Raw genomic sequence first — 18,720 nt, 5'->3', positions numbered from 1 at the left:
AGAATAGACTACTGTAATGCCCTATTTTCTGGTATTCCACACTGTTTTGTCCAGATTGCAGCTCGTGCAAAACGCTGCTGCCAGGATCCGAACGAAAACAAGAAAGTTTGACCATATTACACCGGTATTGGCATCCCTACACTGGCTCCCAATACGATACAGGATTGATTTTAAAGTCCTGCTTTTAACCTACAAAGCCTTAAATGGGTTAGCTCCATCCTACCTGAGTGACTTACTGGTCCCATATGTTCCAGGTCAGCTGCTCCGATCCCAGGATGTTGGGAATCTCATCGTTCCAAAAATGTTAAAAATGAACACAGGTGGTAGAGCATTCAGCTGCAGGGCCCCTAAACTGTGGAACGGATTGCCAGCCTCTGTAAGGGAGGCACCAACTATGGCAGCTTTTAAAACTAGGCTGAAAACATATTTTTATAGTCTATCATATACATGATACTACTATTGCCTTTTTACCATATGTTTTATTGTTTTTATTATTTTATCATACTTATGTATTTTATTTTATTTGTTGGTCTGCTTCTTATGCTTACTGCTTTGTATATTTTTTTGTTTTGCCCATGTGAAGTGCTCTGTGGCAAAGGGCACTATATTAGATAAAGATTAACTGATTGATTGATTGATCTTGACGCCCTTAACGGTCAACAATGTTACCATTCAATCTCAAAAGCTCTTACCTCTCCGTATGCTCCTCCTCAACTTCCCGCACAGGTCAATGCGGGGCAACTCTGGGCTCTCCTCTACGGCCCCGGGACTCTGCTCCGGAGAGGAAGGCGCTCGGCTGAGGTCCAGAGGGGCCTTGGCAGGGACAGGTGGGGGCGATGTGGCCGAGTTGTAGGTGGAGGTGGGGCTGCTGGCTGTAGAAGAGGTGGACAAGTCCAGAGCCCCCACCTTGAAGTTCACTGGGGAATTGAGAGAGAGCTTCCTGGTCCTCACGGGGGAAGAGGTCCGGGAGATGGAGAGGGGAGGAGGGGAAGAGACTTTCCGGGACAGGCCAGGGGATTTGACGTCGTTCAGGTGCTCGCCTCGGCTGTTCTGGTTTGTGGCGAAGAATAATTCCAGGGATCTGAGTTGAAATTTGAGATTTGCTTAGCTCTGAGTTTTGAGCTCAGCTCTACACATAACTGTTGTATTTCTTTTTACAGTGATTATTTGTTTACAGAGAGAGAGAAAATTCAAAATCAGCTCTATATCCAAGGAGAATCAGGATCCAACAGGTTACTCAATCACTAGAAATACTTAATAAATAAATAAAATATTTAATAAACTGAAAACTCACTATTTTAAAATTAGCTACAAGCTTTTGGCTTCCACCTTCTTGAGATAGCATGCTATAAATAGCTAGGTGGACGGACATCAGTCAACCTAATCAACATCACATCTAGCTATTTCTACCATGCTATGTGAAGAAGGCGGTAGCCAAAATGTTGTAGCTAATTATTAAAATAGTGAGTTTTCAGTTTATCAAAAACTTTTAATCTCCATTATACTGGTATAGATAGATAGCTAGATAGCTAGATAGATAGACAGATAGACAGATAGACAGATAGATAGATAGATAGATAGATAGATAGATAGATAGATTTATATTATAAATGGACCAGCACAGATATCCACATATCACACATTGATTATAAAGCTGCACTGATAACACCTAGGATTTTTTTTTTTTCATTTCATGAAAAGAAAGCTGTATCTTGCTGTGCGATCGTGTCTGTCCAAGCACTGGAAAAAATTGCATTTAAAAAAACCAAACACAGTAATTCAGTCCAGCAAAACCAACAACCAGCCCCCCCCCCGCCCCCTGACTATATTCAGTTGATCTGCAGCAATGGAAAAGAAGACACAAACGCACAGAAAAGAAATCCTGCTATCCAGCAGTGTGTCTGCATCAGTGATGGATCAGAGGAAACAGTCCTTCTCACTGACAAACAGGGCGAGCAATAAGGGCAAGTTAAATGTCAGAATGTTAATAACATACGCATCTCAACACAGCTGTGAATTCAAAAAAAGTGAATCAGCATGATGTAGACCAGCAGTATGGAAAGCAGAATATAGAAAAAGAAATGGCAAGGAATAGTTTAAAAAGACCTGGATGTCATTAGGTAAGCAAATTAGGGTTGAGCATCATGGCTGAAGCTTGGTATGTTCACAAGATACATGTACAAATGTAAACGTGACATACAGACATGTACGAGCGTCTCCAATCTATCTCCATACCAGCTGGATCTCATCCCCTACGGGTATATTTATAGTGCTAGAAACATGCATGTGGAAGGGTGAACTCTATGCTGACAATGGACTGGGGGATTCACTTGAACCTGAAGGTACTGTATACATATCAATGCAGAAACAAGAACATGGGAGTTAGATTACAAATACAAGCTGAAGAAAGGCGGTTCAACATTAACAAGACAAGCAGCATGAGGTTCTAAGAATGATCCTGGTTCAGGAGAGCTACAGTACAGTATATGCAATAGCTCTTGGATAGGGAACTTAAACAGGTGAAAGAAACCAGGTAAGCACTAAGCAGTATTTCGAGATCTCCAGGAAGAGTCTGCAGAAGGGGTTAGATATGCACCAAGAAGGCAGGAGTCCATATCCTACTACAGTGGGCAGGGAAGCGCTAGCTGGAGAGGAGTAAAAGAAGGAGGACACAAATCGGAGAGAGTTACTTTGACTGATCCCGGGAAAGCCTTGCAATCTTCAAGCTGTGGTCTGGGCAGATGGAGGTTACAGACAATCGGTCAGATGAGCGGCAGTGTCCTCTGTGACATGAGGGAGAAGGAGACAACAACAACAGGGCTGTGTGAGGTTGCTTGCTTGACCAAGAGTGTTCAGAACTGAGTCAGAGCTGCAGAGCTTGGGGAGGAGCAGAAGAGGCAGATCCAGATAGTGTGAAGCACATAGCCTGGAGAGAGCAGGAGAGCAGGTATATGCACAGGGAATGGGATGCAGAAAGCTGTGTCAGAAATGGTAAAGCACGTACTGTACATTTTTGCAATAAAGAACAAGCAGTGATACAGTTGTACTGCATAGCATACAGTGCACTCTCCAATTAGCAGCCTTTCAAGCCAGCAATTACATGGACAATTCAAAATTGGATACATTTAATGTCACACAAATTACAGGGGGTTTACTGCTATTAAGACTATTATTATTAGGTTTGTGCACTTAGATTTCTTCTTGGATTTTCCCAGTAATTCCCCTTAAAGTTGTTAGATATTAATTAAAATGTTATAAAACCTCTTAAAAACATGTCATTACACAACACAAAACAAAGTTTTCCCTTGTTTGCCCTTGCCTGCACAATTATTGATTTACACTTTTTTAAAGAGGTTTTATTCCATTTCAATTTACATAAAACAACTTAAAATAGGTTAAAGGGAATGACTCTGAATATTCGAGTATCTGCACACCCAGAGTAATGCATACAGATTTTAACCAGCTACCCAATCCCCTAAGGTAACAGTGGCGGGTGAGCCTGGTGTACCTGATGGGGATGGAGGTGAAGGGCTTCTTGTAGATATCTGCCAGCTTCTCCATGACAACGGCGGCCGTGGTGAAGATGCGGTAGGTGTGCAGGAAGGTGTTGAGGAAGTCAATGGAAAGGAAGCGCAGGTCTGTCAGCCTCTCCAGCAGCCTCTCCACGCTGGCATAGCGGATTTGAGGAACCTTGCAGGAGTTGAGCGTCTTGCTGAAGCAAATGTCAACATCGTCTTTATGGAGACGAGCATCGGATCTAATGAAGAGCACAAGCGGTGGCTTAACTGGCATGGAGCGGGCCCTAGGCGCTTGAGGGTTAGCAGACAACATGTCAACATACAGGGGCTTGTCTGACAGGAGGGGAAGGGGGTTGGAGGGGGGTGATAGGTCAAGACAGTGATACAGTAATAGGAAAAGGTAGTTAGGTATTTTACTGCTTATTTAGAAATTAAGGGGTAGATGTACTAAGATGGGCCAGTCGCAGCGCAAACATACCGCAGTTTGCATTTTCGTTATGACAATTCGCAAAGTGCACATTTTGTCGTATGTACTAAGAAATAATATGTTAATGAAGAGAGCCGCAATATACTAATTGAAATAGTATTTATGTCATCTTAGCGAGATCTCTAGCGAGAGTTGTGCGACATTTTTTTCATATATGTCTATACATGCATGGGTGCAAGAATCAAAATAACATTGTTTTTGTTAAATGTAAACGACCTCTGTACAATGCATTCTGTTCCATCTTCATTTTACCTATTTTAATACTGTTATATATATTATATATATATATATATATACAGTGCCTTGCATAAGTATTCACCCCCCTTGGACTTTTACACATTTTGTAGTGTTAAAAAAAATCCCAATTTAATTGGGATTTTTACCATTTGATTTACACAACATACTTAACACTTTGAAGGTGCAAAATATTTTTTATTGTGACACAAAAGTTAATCAAACGTAAAAAAAGGCATTTGTTGGTTGCATATGTATTCACCCCCCTGAGTCAATACTTGGTAGAAGCACCTTTGGCAGCAATTACAGCTGTGAGTCATTTTAGGTAAGTCTCTACCAGCTTTGCACATCTGGATCCTGCAATTGTTGCCCATTCTTCTTGGCAAAATTGCTCAAACTCTGTCAAGTTAGATGGGGACCGTTGGTGAACAGCAATTTTCAAGTCTTGCCACAGATTCTCAATCGGATTGAGGTCTGGGCTTTGACTGGGCCATTCTAAGACATTCAGGTTCTTGTTTTTAAACCACTCCAGTGTAGCTTTGGCTGTGTGTTTAGGGTCATCGTCCTGCTGGAAGGTGAAACAGGTTTTCCTCTAGAATTTCCCTGTATTTGGCTCCATCCATCTTGCCCTCAATCCTGACCAGTTTCCCAGTCCCTGCCGATGAAAAGCATCCCCATAACATGATGCTGCCACTACCATGCTTCACCGTGGGGATGGTGTTCTCAGGGTGATGAGCAGTGTTGGCTTTGCGCCACACATAGCATTTTGCGCTAAGGCCAAAAAGTTCAATTTTGGTCTCATCAGACCAGAGAACCTTTTTCCACATGTTTGCTGTGTCTCCCACATGCCTTTTGGCAAAATCCAAATGGGATTTGATATGGGTTTTTTTCAGCAATGGCTTTCTTCTCGCCACTCTTCCATAAAGCCCAGCTTTGTGGAGCGTCCGGGTTATAGTTGTCCCATGGACGGTTTCTCCCATCTCAGCTGTGGATCTCTCCAGCTCCTTCAGAGTTACCATTGGCCTCTTGGTTGCTTCTCTGACTAATGCCCTCCTTACCTGGTCACTGAGTTTTGGTGGACGGCCTTCTCTAGGCAGAGTCGCGGTTGTGCCATATTCTTTCCATTTTTTAATAATGGATTTAACGGTGCTCCGGGGGATGTTCAAAGTTTGGGATATTTTTTTTATAACCCAACCCTGATTGGTGCTTCTCCAGAACTTTATCCCGGACTTGTTTTGATAGCTCCTTGGTCTTCATGATGCTGTTTGTTTAGATATGCTCTCTAACAAACTCTGGGGCCTTCCAGAAACAGGTGTATTTAATTTGAGATCATGTGACACTTTAATTGCACACAGGTGGACTCCATTCGATTAATTCAATGTGACTTCTGAAGGCAATTGGTTGCACCAGAGCTTATTTAGGGGTGTCGCAGCAAAGGGGGTGAATACTTATCTAATGAAGACTTTTCAGTTTTTTATTTGTTAATAATTTTGAAAAATATGTAGATTTTTTTCCCCACTTCGACAATATGGACTATTTTGTGTAGATCAGTTACAAAAAATCCTAATTAAATCCATTTTAATTCCAGGTTGTAACACTACAAAATGTGGAAAAGTCCAAGGGGGGTGAATACTTATGCAAGCCACTGTATATATATAATGATAGACAGTTCAATCCCATCAGATTCTATGTAAAAATAGAAATCTGTACAGTACGCCTATACAGTGTACAGTACAGTAGTAAAATCAAATACCCAGCACATTTTACTTTAGCCTACTGGTAACACAAAATAAATCATGCTGCCGCATTGTACACATTGGTGTACAATGCGAATAAAAGATTATTTTAAATTGAAACTAAATTATTTTAGTTTTTTTAAATTTTATTTTAATTATTATTATTTTTAACTTGGTCTACTTAATAGCCTAGACAATTAACACACAATAGATCATGGTCCTATACAGATGCTCAGAATGAGCTGGAGGGGTTAGTGGCACATGTGTGCAGTCTATTGCTCCCAAAACACTGGGAAACCCAGAAATGTCATAAAACGGGCTTTCAAAAGTTCTTAACAAATTGATGCAATTGTAAGTGTCGCAATTGTCGGCAGCTTTAGTGCATCTCATTATAATATTTGTGAACCCTCATTTGCACTATCTCCGCCCCCTTTTTGCAAATGTATGCAGGAACGCCCACAATTACACATTCATCTAAGGTTGAACCGCAAAGAAAAACTGCTGCTGCAATGCATTCCCTAAAAGTCGCTAACAGCATTGCGCTTGTTTAGTACATTTCACCCAAGACTTCCGACTCGTTTACAGCTGGTTTGCGACTATTGTGACAGGCACAACACTTTAGTACATCTACCCCTAAGTTGGTAAAGACCCAGCGGGTATTATATGTTTTTCACACTCAATGAGGAGCTACGTGTAGGAGAATGAGGGCTTGGACTATTGGGCTGGCCATAGACAGACTGGTGTGTAAGTCACTCAGATCTAATGTATCCAGTAATTTCACTAGGGCCTGTCTAGTAAACGTTTGGATGTCAAGGTTTAAAAAAAAAAAAAGGTACTCAAGTATGGAAATTATATTTAAAATATCAACAAACACCACAAAACAAGCGAAAATAACTTTTTACAATAAGAGAAAAAAAACTATTATTATTATTAGTAGTAGTAGTAGTAGTAGTAATAGCAGTGTATTATATTATCATTAGACTTATTAGCAGTAATATTATTATATGACAAGTAGTATTAAAAAATGCAGTACAGTTTGCACAAACACGCGTCATGAAGAGTGGACTAACCAACAGCAGCCTGTTGCGGGGCTTGCTGACTGATCTTCTAATCCAATTAAAAACCAGAACCTAAAAACAAGGCAAGACTGAAACCCTTGTTCTATACTGCAATAGCTATAAACAGAGGGTGCATGTTAAGTCTCTCCCTTCATCTCTGATTGTATCCACTTTACCCCCCTGAACAACCTTTCCTGCAGTTATCTCTTTATGACGGCATTGGCAGGTTAAATGAATGCGACTTACTTGATCATGTGAGGCACAGTGACTTTGGAGTTTTCTTCAAACACGCTGGTCATCAAGCCATTGCAGCGTATGTTGTCAATGCACTGCAACAACACCAGAGTCTGGGGTCAGTACGGGTTCACAGCACCGACCCACATCCTGTATCACACTAGAACTGGGGGGTCTTCACGGAACTTCAGCTACAGAAAGGTTCCACTGCACGAGGCTGCCATGCTCAGCTGCATGATGGGATGCCTCCTAGTAATCATTTGCTCTGTCAGTAAAGCTTACTGCACTATTGTTCCGTCCTCCTGGGTTTATAATCAGGGACGATGCACTTTTGTGTATTAATTTCATTAACATCAAGGTTCATTACGTTATACTAACTTACAGTAAAAATAGAAGGGCAGTGTTAGTTGATATTAATAAGGTGCTTAAGAATGTGTGTGATTCACAAAGATTTGACTTCAAAGCCTAATTCAGAAGTTCAGGGAAACCCACCACAACACATACATTTGATTTCATTTTTACTGATGATTATAACAGCACAAAATATGTATTGTCTCAAACCTACCTGGTTTGAGGGCCCCAGATAGCCAAGTGGACGAGGCAGTAGACCCCCCCATAACAGATTGCAGAGGCTAAGGGGTAGCTATAAGGGTGGGAGGTGGTAGGATGCGATGAGTGGGGAGATACTTGCTTATTTATATCTTTTTAAATTAGCAAGAAAAAGTAAAGCTTAATTACCATTCCTGCTACCATGAAAGAGAAGACGAACTGAGTTTGCTTACAAAAATTAGGGTGTGAAATAAAATCTCAAAAACAAGAAACTGTACAAGTCAAATAAACTGAGTGTGTTTGCAGTGAGAAATCAAAATGAAAACTTCCCCTTGGTTCATGAACCAAAGTGAAAAGTACATTTGATCAAAACCTCTCTTGTTTATTACAAAACCCCTTTTGTCAACTCTCAAAAAACTCACCTAACTTAATAATTATTATAATTATTATAATTATTATTATTGCAATAACTTTTGCAAAATATAATTTTCAAATGAACCACATCCGAAGGTTTAAATACCACAACACAGAACCATTTCAAGTTCTACAATGAACCATTTGTTCCAACAGCATATGGTTTATTTTTTTTATTCTGTAGCACTGCTGTCAAAAATCCTATAACTCCCTTGACGATAACCATGGGACGCCATGCCTTATTCACGCAGCTGGGTTGGCTGAAGTTTCAACTCCACTGGCAGATCATCCTGTAGATTTACTGTATTATTTATGTCTGTAGATTTGTAGGAATGGTAAATCAGTCTCTTGGTTTGTATCTCTGTGCATCAGGAATGAGACAGCCCTGTGTCTAGATTGCTGTATCCAGGTTCAATTCAGAGTACATCTAGTGACTCAGCTCCCCAAAGAAAATGTTCAGAAACCTTTTCTGTTTTTCTACTTTATTTAAAAATACAGACACACACACACACACACACATATAAAAAGAAAACTCATATGATATCCAGGTGCATTTACATCTAAACCTTGCTTTGGTTATCCATGATTGAAGACAACTGGAAAAATAAAATGAACCACATTCTCAAATTTGACTGATGTTAATAAAGTGATGATCCTGCTGGCAGCAGGGGGGACAGGATAATGGTTCCACTCTGGTGTACCAGATGTAGAGATCAGACATGTTTCCGAGAGCTCTATTGGGGTAAAACAAAGCCTACCTCTTAAATCACCTCAACACAGACTTGTAGGGTGGGAATACACTGTAAGCTCTTCTTATTTACCTGGCTGATGTCGCTAGTCCACGCTGCTTTCTCCTGTCGTGAAGGAGCCAACAGGACAACTGTAAACGAGGGGGTGTCTGTGGGCTCCACCACAATCTTAAAATCTAGATGCCCAAAGACTTGGCCAGTACCTTTTGCTGTAGAAAAGGAATGGTTTCCATTTGTTAGAAAGTAAAAAAAGTCTTGGAGTTGTCATTACTCTTTGGTATATGCTAACAGGTCTTTTTTCCTTCATTTAAAAAAAAAATTAAATAATAAAATTGAAAACTAAATCATGACACAGAAGATAATATCTCGACACATTTGTCAATTAATTAGTTTTCTTGACATCCAAGAAAAACAAACACATTAAAAACACATTTTCAAAAATGTCTTGACACAAAAATAATACAAATTCATAATAGCTTTAATCTACTATACAGCAGGCTTTACTGTACTTGCAGGATGTGTCAAGTTTGAAGTTAAGGTTAAATTTATAAGAAACAAAGGGGTCAATTTGATCAAACTATACCTGGGTTAAGTCACAGCTCAATTTTATTGGAGCATTTTACAGCGCTGGGGAATCACCTTGGATTATGGTTACACCGCATAATATTTGGTCACAATTGCATCAACCACCTATTCGTGGTTATCCCAGGATTAATCTCACCAATAAATGATGATGAATTCCAGAAGTATATTCCAGTGCTGTGAAATGCTCTGTCCCAGGGGGGTCAAGTTGATCAAATCAGATCAAGTTTTAAATAAAACATTACAGTATTTATTAAACTTGAACAAGACACTTGTATTTCAGACTTTATTTCCTTTGTTTAACTCGGATGTATCTGATTTAGGTGACCCCCATTGCAACAGCCCTTAATCTTAAACACAAACAGAACAACATTGCCTACTTTTGATACAATTGGCGTTATTATATTATACGGTATATGAAGATTTTTTTCTGTTTTTCTTCAGTGCTCATGAACAGCAAAGGGCAACGGCACAGTCTCCAGTGAGGCCTGGTTCCAGCAGGTCCATGTACTGTATAGAGACTAGCAATATCTTTAATACTTACCATCATCATCACTTGCATCAGGCTCTTCAATTAGAGTACAGTCAATCAGAGACAGCACTCCACCTTGCTGGAAGAAAGAAGAAAGCCATCAGCCGTGGTTAAAAGAATTTATACCCACATACATTTCACAAAACACACTCAGAGGTCATTAAAGTTAGAGCAGGGACACATTATTCCCAATCTTTGGGTTTGACTTGCTTTTAATCTAATTAAGCGATAGTGCCCTTTGATGAAGGCTCTACCTCGTGGCAGCTGGCCGAGCGGATTGATTTTAAATTTGATTCACAGTTCATTTTGTGACGCAGCAGCGGGCAGCTATCATCTGATAGAAGCCCGCTAGAGCTGGAAGCTGATTGGCTGATGGTACTGAATAGACAAGAGTATAAGAGTCATAAGACAGAAAGGAAGAACAAGCAGAAGAGCTGAGCTACTGGAATTGAGTGTTTATAAACGATGCACAGGTATGTACAGGAGTTATGCTAATTATTTAAGTACCTTTATGCCAACTTGTGTTGTTATTATTATTATTATTATTATTATTATTATTATTATTATTAGCTGATACACATATTGTTGAAGAAAACCATCAGCTTAGTTTTACATTTGATATTTTACCAATAATGTTCACAGGTGGGATTTCTTTTCTTCAGAACCGTAGGGATTGAGGCCCCTCTGGGCAGTCATGAGCTTTGAGGAAGTCAAGGCAAAAGACAATGTGCTAGATTCTCAGAGCTACTGACTCCAAATTGTCTTCAGAAAGAATAAAGGCAACCCAAAAGACGTATCAAACAGAAAAAAACATTTACTTTTTGGGCTTGCAATGAGTCTTAAACTTTGAGTAAACAGCTTTGAGAATCAGGCCCAATGTGCTGCTTCATGTTCCACCATTATACTGTCGTGTATAAGACACGTGTTCAGCGTGCTATGTCAGTGAGAGATTGTGTAAAGCCGGCTCCCATGGCCTACCTTAAGCAGGTGCAGCTTCCCTCCTGAACTCCTGGTGCAAATCAGGCAGTGCTTTGTGAACAGGAAGCACTGCCTCTCCCCTTCCTTCTTCAGGGACAGGGACAGGGAGCCCAGCCGCACCTTGCTGAGCTTGCCTCTCTCCACTGAGGGGAGCTGGATGAGAGAACCTTAACCACAGAAACACACTTGAGTTTAGGGACCCATGATACTGTTAGTGGCTATACAGTATGGCTAAAAGTTTTAAATCACCTAGAATTTTAGGATTGAGACTTAATTTAAAAAAAAGAACTATATGAACCTCATTTAGATATTTTATTTAACATTGTGTAATCAAATTAACTACAAAATGATATTGCAAAAGTCTATCAGAGGCCTTAACAGCAGTACAGTATTTCATGTTAGTTAAGTATATGGAAAACTACAAAACGGTATGTTAATTCAATATGTTAACGTAGCATTATTCAGCAGGTTTCACTCAGCTTTATGAAGTAAAATTAGTTAATTCAATAGGATGATGCAAAACTTTTGGCCACAGCTGTATACATTCAATCCATAAGCATGTCTATTCATTACACTATTACCAGTCACAGATTACGATTGAAACAATAACACTGAAAGGCAATACACATCGGAAATCATTTTATAGGAACGGTACATTGTATACTGTGCATAAATCCTTAAGGGACTCATCCTCTGCACCGGAGTTGTGTGTGAATGATTTGAGGAGCCATCACAATCCCTGGATATCTATCTAATTTTTGAACCTGTTAGGTATAAACATGAAGGGTGCATTTGTCATCACAATCCCCTGCCTCTCTCTCTCTGCAACAGTTGTGAAATATTAATGACTGAATGAATTATCATCTTTCAAGACCCCTTCCAGCACCTTGGGGAGTCTATGTCACACTGTGGCAAGGCCGTGGTCAGCCTATATATAGCAGCATATTCACTTTCCTTTAGTAGTTGTCCTATAGTCATCCTTAACCTTCTTCTGATAAACACTTCAATATTCTACTGTGGAAACCATGATCGTTTTGAAACGTAACCACAGGAGAACAATTCAAGCCATGCTAATCTGAGTAGGACAACCATGGTACTGTTGATAACAAATCACTAAGGAACACAAACACAAAGCAATACCAACCCATGGCCCACAAAGCAATACCCATGCATTTCGCAATGCATCGTATAACTATAGTACATTATGGTTTACCATATACCAGGACCCAGGGGCACTGACATGCTGGAGAGGTTTAACCAACCCCTTCCAATCTTATCTCCATCCGGTCTCTTACCAATCTCTTCAGCAGGGTTTGCGTGCACAGTACAGTATGGACTGACCTTGCCGTACAAACGTTTGGCTGGTGTCTAACAGTATATCACAGCCCTCCACGATCATCCTCTCGATGGCAAGGTTCTTCCGGATGTTCTCAGTGTCACTCACTTCATCGTGCATTACCCTTCAAAAACAAAACAGAGGCTCACATCCCAGGCAGTAGGTGTCCAAAGCAAGTTGCACGGATGACTTTGTTGCATACTACAATAATATCAAACTTCAATGTGTTTCCATTCATAATGCATTGCTCTATATCCTGTTGACCTCCCCACCTCTTAAGAAATACGTGTGAGGAACGTGGTCAGGTTAAATTGGTAAATTGATTCACAATTTAACCTGGTCAGCACCTGGATAAAAGTGGCTGGATCGGTCAGTATTTCAGTTCAGGGCGGAACTCTGTGGGGGGAGGACAGGATACATTGGCAGTGGGTTAGTTCCAGCTTCTTCCCTGTTTCTCTTTCAATAAGATAAAATCTGCGAATCATGTAATGAAAGGCAATTTGAATATTCACTTTTTTGCCAAGCTTTTGTCACCCTTTTAAAATCCAGTTTAAAAATCAAATGACAATGTAACGTTAAAGAGTGCTTTTAGAATCGCTGTTTCTTTCTATCCTCTTCTACTCTTTCCATTTCGCTTTGCTTTCTCTTTCAGCCTTTTATCCAGTTTGTCTTACACAGTGTTTTGTATATCGTTGCTTTACTTTGATATACATATATATACCCAGTTTAAAACCGTGTGTCCACATTTCTAGATACACATCTTAAAAGACATATCTATAGTACTGTCAGCATCTTACCTGGACAGGTCCTCCAGTTTGGACTTGGCGAATTCCAAGCTCTTGCGCTCCACGTGCTCGTGTGGGGTGTGGGCGAGGAGCTCATGAAGAGTGATAATGTACCGGGGTATCTACAGAATACACCACATAAAGCAGATAGAAGATCAATTCAAAATACAAAAAGCAAGTCTTGCTGTCTGACTGAGCAGATGTGATGCCCTGTTTCTATTCATAATAAAGTGTTACTGTTCCTCGCTGATCAGTACAAAGGGACATCAAAGGCATCACCCCTCTTTGTACTGGTCTGTGATATGCATACTTTTCCTAATTCCATTGAAGTGTGTACAAACCTATTTCCATACTCCTCGATCCAATTGTTACATGATTGATTCTGTATTATCTGGATAACCTTTTACAGCTGTTTTGTGTACAGTTTTAGAAAGGACTGTTGTGTAATGTTGCATAATGGTGACCTGTTTCACAGAGTGGGTTGCTTTTCGTGAGGCATTGTCAGTTCCTATGTAGATTTTGGGAAAGATCAACAAGGTGAGGCGAAGCAAACTAATGCACAGGAGGAGGTTGGACAAGAACTCATCATCTTGAGCATGACAGCGCCATATCTTTGAATTTTTTAATTTAGAGTACCCATTTATTTTACCCCTTATTTTTCCTCAATTTAGACAGTCCGGTATGTTCCCACAACAGCTCAGGAGAACTAAAGGTCAGTGGCCGTCCTCTGACACCATGACAAACCATGCATCTTTACAACCAGGAACAGCTACCGGCTTCTGAAGGACAAAAGCCAGCCCTGCTGGTGTCCACTTGAGTTCACTGGGCTCCTGGCCAGTAGCGTGGTGGTGAGAATCCCCCAGCCACTTCACACAGACAGGGTGTGAACATGTGCTCCCCTGACTGTATTACCCATACTGCACACCACGTGGCCGTGCCTTCACCAGGTGAGACTCTCAGTGACCCCAACAGCACCATATCTGAACCACTACAGCCAGGCTCTGTTGCACAAGCAGTTACAAACCTGGTAGAATTTCCGTGTGCATTACCTAATTTACACCACTGGGGTCAGTCTTACCCAGCAAGGTCCTGTCTGCATTTTCAACTTGAACAAGCTCCAGCGTTGGAGTATGTTAATGTGGCAGCTGTGAATTCACACACTGGTAATCAAATTAGTTTACAAACACATTGACACAAACACACTTTAGTACAAGGTGCTTGTATCTTGCCTGTTTTGTATGCATGTCATATTGATCCTCAGGTATTCATGTTGTATTTATCCCAATAGGAAAGGAAAATACATGGGTTACAGGTGGTTTTATTCTAGAAAATGCCCACACCCCTGCTTCAGATGCTGCCTGGTTATAGGGCAGATCCTACAGGTTGGTTGCCTACAATGTTATCAGCAGCAACACTGGAACAATTAGGGGGACCTTGTCTTTTTCCTGTAAAAACGGTTCCTCAGTCACCCTACACAAGGGTACCGCGCTGACGGCACACAGTACAATGTGGCCTTGTCCTCTTCCTGTTAAAAGCACTATGCAAGGCTTTGTTAGGCACCTTACACAAGAGCACTACTGACAGGAAACTGGGCAGAGAGCTAAAGGGAGCTACCTGGAACATGGGGTAGGTGAGGAAGGTCTCCAGCATCCTCCCCTCGCACGCAGCGTTGGTCTCGTACTGCTTCAGCAGCTTGTCGAAGTCTCGGTTCTGCTTACAGTTGGCCAGGACTTGGAGGCTGTACTGGTGGTTGCGCACAAACTCTTGATAGATGTTCAACATTGGCAGTAAAATGTCAAACAGGTCAGCTGGAAGAAAAAGAAACAGCGCTGTAAAATGTAATCAGGCTTTTTACACAGTCTCTGTGCCTGCCATGTGGGAAACAAAAACACTGCGTAACCATGGAAACCCCTGTCTCTTTCAAACTCAAATTGCTTGGTTGTTCAACACTGTGAATTATGGGAATTACAGGACTTGTTTTAACCCTTGAGATGTCACAAGCTTGGAAACTGTGAGCTACTGAAGCAGCAATTTTAATTCAAACACTCAGTAGGTATGAGTAAAATACAAACACCTCTCCAAATACAATGAATAGCATTAGGGAGTGATCAGATCTGATAGACGTTTCTCCATAACATTAACCCTTTGCTGCCAGGTGGCCAATATATTTGACATTGAGGAAATAGGCATTCAATAGGTATGGGAACATACCCATGGCAAAGGGTTAAGTCATTTTTTTATTAAATAATACAGTAATATTTTTAATGAAATTATATTATGTAGGTTAGAAGTGAACGGAATGAGGCTGAAAGCAGAGACCTGGTTACGAGCTGCGAGTGCTGATATAACTCCTACACAGACACGCGCAGTCCTATAAATCCACTATATATCTCCTTCATGTGGCAGTATTTTACATACAAGGACCACAGCTGAAATCTTTTATCAGCTCTAAAGCAGCTTTCAGTCAGCTCGGAGCATTACTGGAACGCTTATTTAAACGCTGTAGAAACCAAAAACCAACACCTCTTCATTGACTGATAAAAGAACAGGAATCCCAAAAGCCACTCCCCTTCTTCCTACTGTCCCATAAACATTCCTCGTCCACACAGCAAGCAGACAGTGCACGCAGTTCCATTGTGCCCACATGTGAGGATTAATGCCAGGGTGGCCAGGCCAGGGCAGACTCCTGTGTAACAGCAGCCAAAAAGTGACAATGCTTACAACCACTAAGGGATGAACAGGGGGTAGCATGTAAACAGCAGGTGATGGAGAAGCCCATTCATGCCAATGGGGAATTCTGGAGAGTGTGGGAGGGGTTGTGTGTGTGTGTGCTATGTATCCTAACGGGTAATGTCCCTTGAGCATCTGTCTGTGGGAAAGTTCAGCTCTTGTTTTGTGCAGCCTGAATGAAGTGCCTCAGTGATCTCAAACTGAACCAACGCCTCCTAACATGTTTTATATATATATATATATATATATATATTATTTTTTACAGTCCACACTCATGCCTTTTACAAACTCACCTAAAATTAACGTAGGCCAATTAGCGATCCTTGCCTTCAGTCCTTGGTGAAATATTTCATGTAGAAACATTATCGTCTCACTAAAAGAAAAGCATTAGCATTAGTGCGGCATAATAGAGTCACCCGGCACAATCATCTTGGATAGCTTCTGGAAACTGGTTTGGTTAAGCACCAACATAAACGCCTTAAAACTGTTTTGCTAATTTAAGCGAGCCACCCAACAGTATTTAAGCCAGAAGATGCAGCACGGATCAGGGACGTGTATTCAATTGACCTGAAGATAGCAGGTCTAGATAGCAGGCTGTTTAAATCCTTAATACTGGACCTTTCGGGAACTTTTACATATTTTTAATGACAGAGATTCACTAAAGAGACTCACATGTACTGTTAGATATTTGATTTCAATAGCCTCCTGTTATAATGCTTTGCAGTACTGGAATTGGGATCTGCCACTGTTGAGATCAACTGAATACACCTCAGGCTGCTGTGTGGCCCGAGTCTTACCTGTTGAGGAAGATGCTGCTGACATCGTCGTGGCAGATGGGCGGCTTCTTGGAGCTGGCTGCCATTCGGAGGGGCCGCAGGAAGCAGTTGACCAGGATGTAGAGCTGGTGCACATACTCCGTCTCCGCCTCCACCATGTTGAAGACGATCTGGTTCCTCTTCCTCATGCTCTCGGCGTGGGGGGAACAGATGTAGTCCTGGACGATCGTCTTCCACTTCCTCCTGCACAGCCAGCCTCTCATGAAGCTCTGGACCTGCAGGGATTGAGAAGGGCGGAGGGAGGTCAGCTGCACAGCGAGCAGTGGGGAAGGAGACTCGGGGCTCATGTGGAAGCAAAGTCAACGGCAGAGGAATAAACTATTCAAATAACAAATTAGAACTGTGTAAAACTAGCAAGAGACAACTTAGTGCAGCATTTCCTGCTGGTTTTATTCCTTTGTTTCTGCCTAAGAGCATTTAATTGGTTTTGTATTTTGTTTCTTTTGTCAATAACAGTGCGGAATCCTGCGCTTAAACAAATGAATTAGTCACTGATCTTGCCTGCCTGACCTTTAGTCACCCTTTCACATGCCCCAAATGTGGACAAAATGTCCTTGATCACACACTCCACACGTGTAATGTCATTCAGTAATGCCTGCAGGCTGGTTCACATGACCTTTTTAATCTTCTTAATATCTGGATCTTCATCTTCTTGATTTCCTTGGTAGGGGCGCATCCGTTCCTTTGTTTTATTGAGGGCGATAATCTAGGAAACAAAACATACTCTATTACCACTTCACTACTTGACATTATTAAAAACAGACTATTTGGAAGTTGGAAAAAACAATTGTAAAGATCAGAGAAAAAGAAAGGAAAGAGAAGGGGTCACAATAAACTGATCAAAGGTTTACTAAAATCAGGGATGAGATGGAATTTTTAACTGGCTTAAATAAGCAGCCAATAATGTAGACAACATGTAAATCTGGGCCAAGGATAAGGAAAGCATGTTCAAACTAAACAAGCAAGCTGCGTGGTTTGACCCTTGTTTTTCTTTCTTTTTTTGTGTAAAAGTCTTACCTGTGTAAAGTCTAATCACCACCAACACCATTGGTGGTAGCAAAGGGGAGCGCTTCTTTTCCAAACTTTATAATTCAATAAGCGAGGTGACAGCATGAGTAAGCACTAGAATATGTATTTAAGGGAATGATAGGTGTGACCCAGGATCTCGCTGCCCTCCTGTGAGGTGAGACCTCTGACAGCTTTCACAGGTCAGGGCAGGGTGACGGGACCCATCAATCGCAGAAAGCAGTGTTTCAACCACAAACTCTCTATTAGTGGACCCCAAAAGCCTTTTACAGTAGGGGCTAGTCTCAAAGCCTGTTACTCTATATCGTCATTAGGCAAGGAAAAAATAACAATTACAATTCTAAAACAAAAAGGAAACGACTTGAGACTACTCACAAGCTCCTCCAATAAATTTCATTGTTGTTTTTTCAGGTGTTAATGTCTTTACTGGGTGCATGTTTATGTCATTGAAGAATTGTGCTAATGATGATTTAGAGTTCCTAGCTTTGAGAATCTAGCCCTAGGATGCTTATCTTTCTTTATTGGGAGACATTTCAATTTCAGAATGTTACCTTGTTAATGGTACTTAAATATTCATGTTAAATTCTAAATGGCACTGTGAGGCGTGTGAGTAATAATGGAATTTCCAGACAGTACTTTACGTGTAAAAAGTTTTTCTTTATTAATATTTACACAAAAAAAAAAAAACAAAAGAAGGATGTGAGGGAGGGCGTGCTGGAGAAACAAAACAAAAGGATCGGAAGCTTCCTAGTCCTCTTCGTGATGTGCTGAATAAAACAAAAGAAAAAGAATCCAAACCAAGAGAACAACGTGAGTAAAGCTTCCGACCGTGAAAAATAAAAACAACAAGAACCCGGCACTGATTCTCTCCCTCCAGCCTTTCCTCCGCCTACACTTCGTGGGACCAACCCCGGACACAGTAGCACGTTCCCTTTA

General features: G+C 41.0%; 1 protein-coding gene across 11 annotated transcripts in view; it reads right to left on the bottom strand.

Annotated features, from left to right (window-relative positions):
- LOC117404117 (ras-specific guanine nucleotide-releasing factor 2) overlaps positions 1–18,720 on the bottom strand; it is an 89,104-nt gene that overhangs the window by 27,105 nt on the left and 43,279 nt on the right. For 8 of the 11 annotated variants that reach the window (XM_059032251.1, XM_059032324.1, XM_059032349.1 and 5 more), the window contains exons 4-16: positions 17,375–17,464; positions 16,720–16,973; positions 16,216–16,295; positions 14,807–15,000; positions 13,205–13,314; positions 12,413–12,531; positions 11,072–11,238; positions 10,106–10,172; positions 9,052–9,188; positions 7,280–7,362; positions 3,509–3,757; positions 2,691–2,783; positions 693–1,081 (exon numbers count right to left, since the gene is read on the bottom strand). In XM_059032251.1, coding sequence (XP_058888234.1) covers positions 693–1,081; positions 2,691–2,783; positions 3,509–3,757; positions 7,280–7,362; positions 9,052–9,188; positions 10,106–10,172; positions 11,072–11,238; positions 12,413–12,531; positions 13,205–13,314; positions 14,807–15,000; positions 16,216–16,295; positions 16,720–16,973; positions 17,375–17,464 — 2,032 coding nt within the window. The remainder of the gene's footprint in view (positions 1–692; positions 1,082–2,690; positions 2,784–3,508; positions 3,758–7,279; positions 7,363–9,051; positions 9,189–10,105; positions 10,173–11,071; positions 11,239–12,412; positions 12,532–13,204; positions 13,315–14,806; positions 15,001–16,215; positions 16,296–16,719; positions 16,974–17,374; positions 17,465–18,720) is intronic. The other 3 variants (XM_059032453.1, XM_059032552.1, XM_059032408.1) reach the window with 2 other exon arrangements.

The sequence above is a fragment of the Acipenser ruthenus genome, chromosome 1 (genome assembly GCF_902713425.1).
Source record: "Acipenser ruthenus chromosome 1, fAciRut3.2 maternal haplotype, whole genome shotgun sequence".
In the NCBI taxonomy this organism is placed as follows: Eukaryota; Metazoa; Chordata; class Actinopteri; order Acipenseriformes; family Acipenseridae; genus Acipenser; species Acipenser ruthenus.
This window is presented reverse-complemented; position numbering and strand designations above follow the sequence as displayed.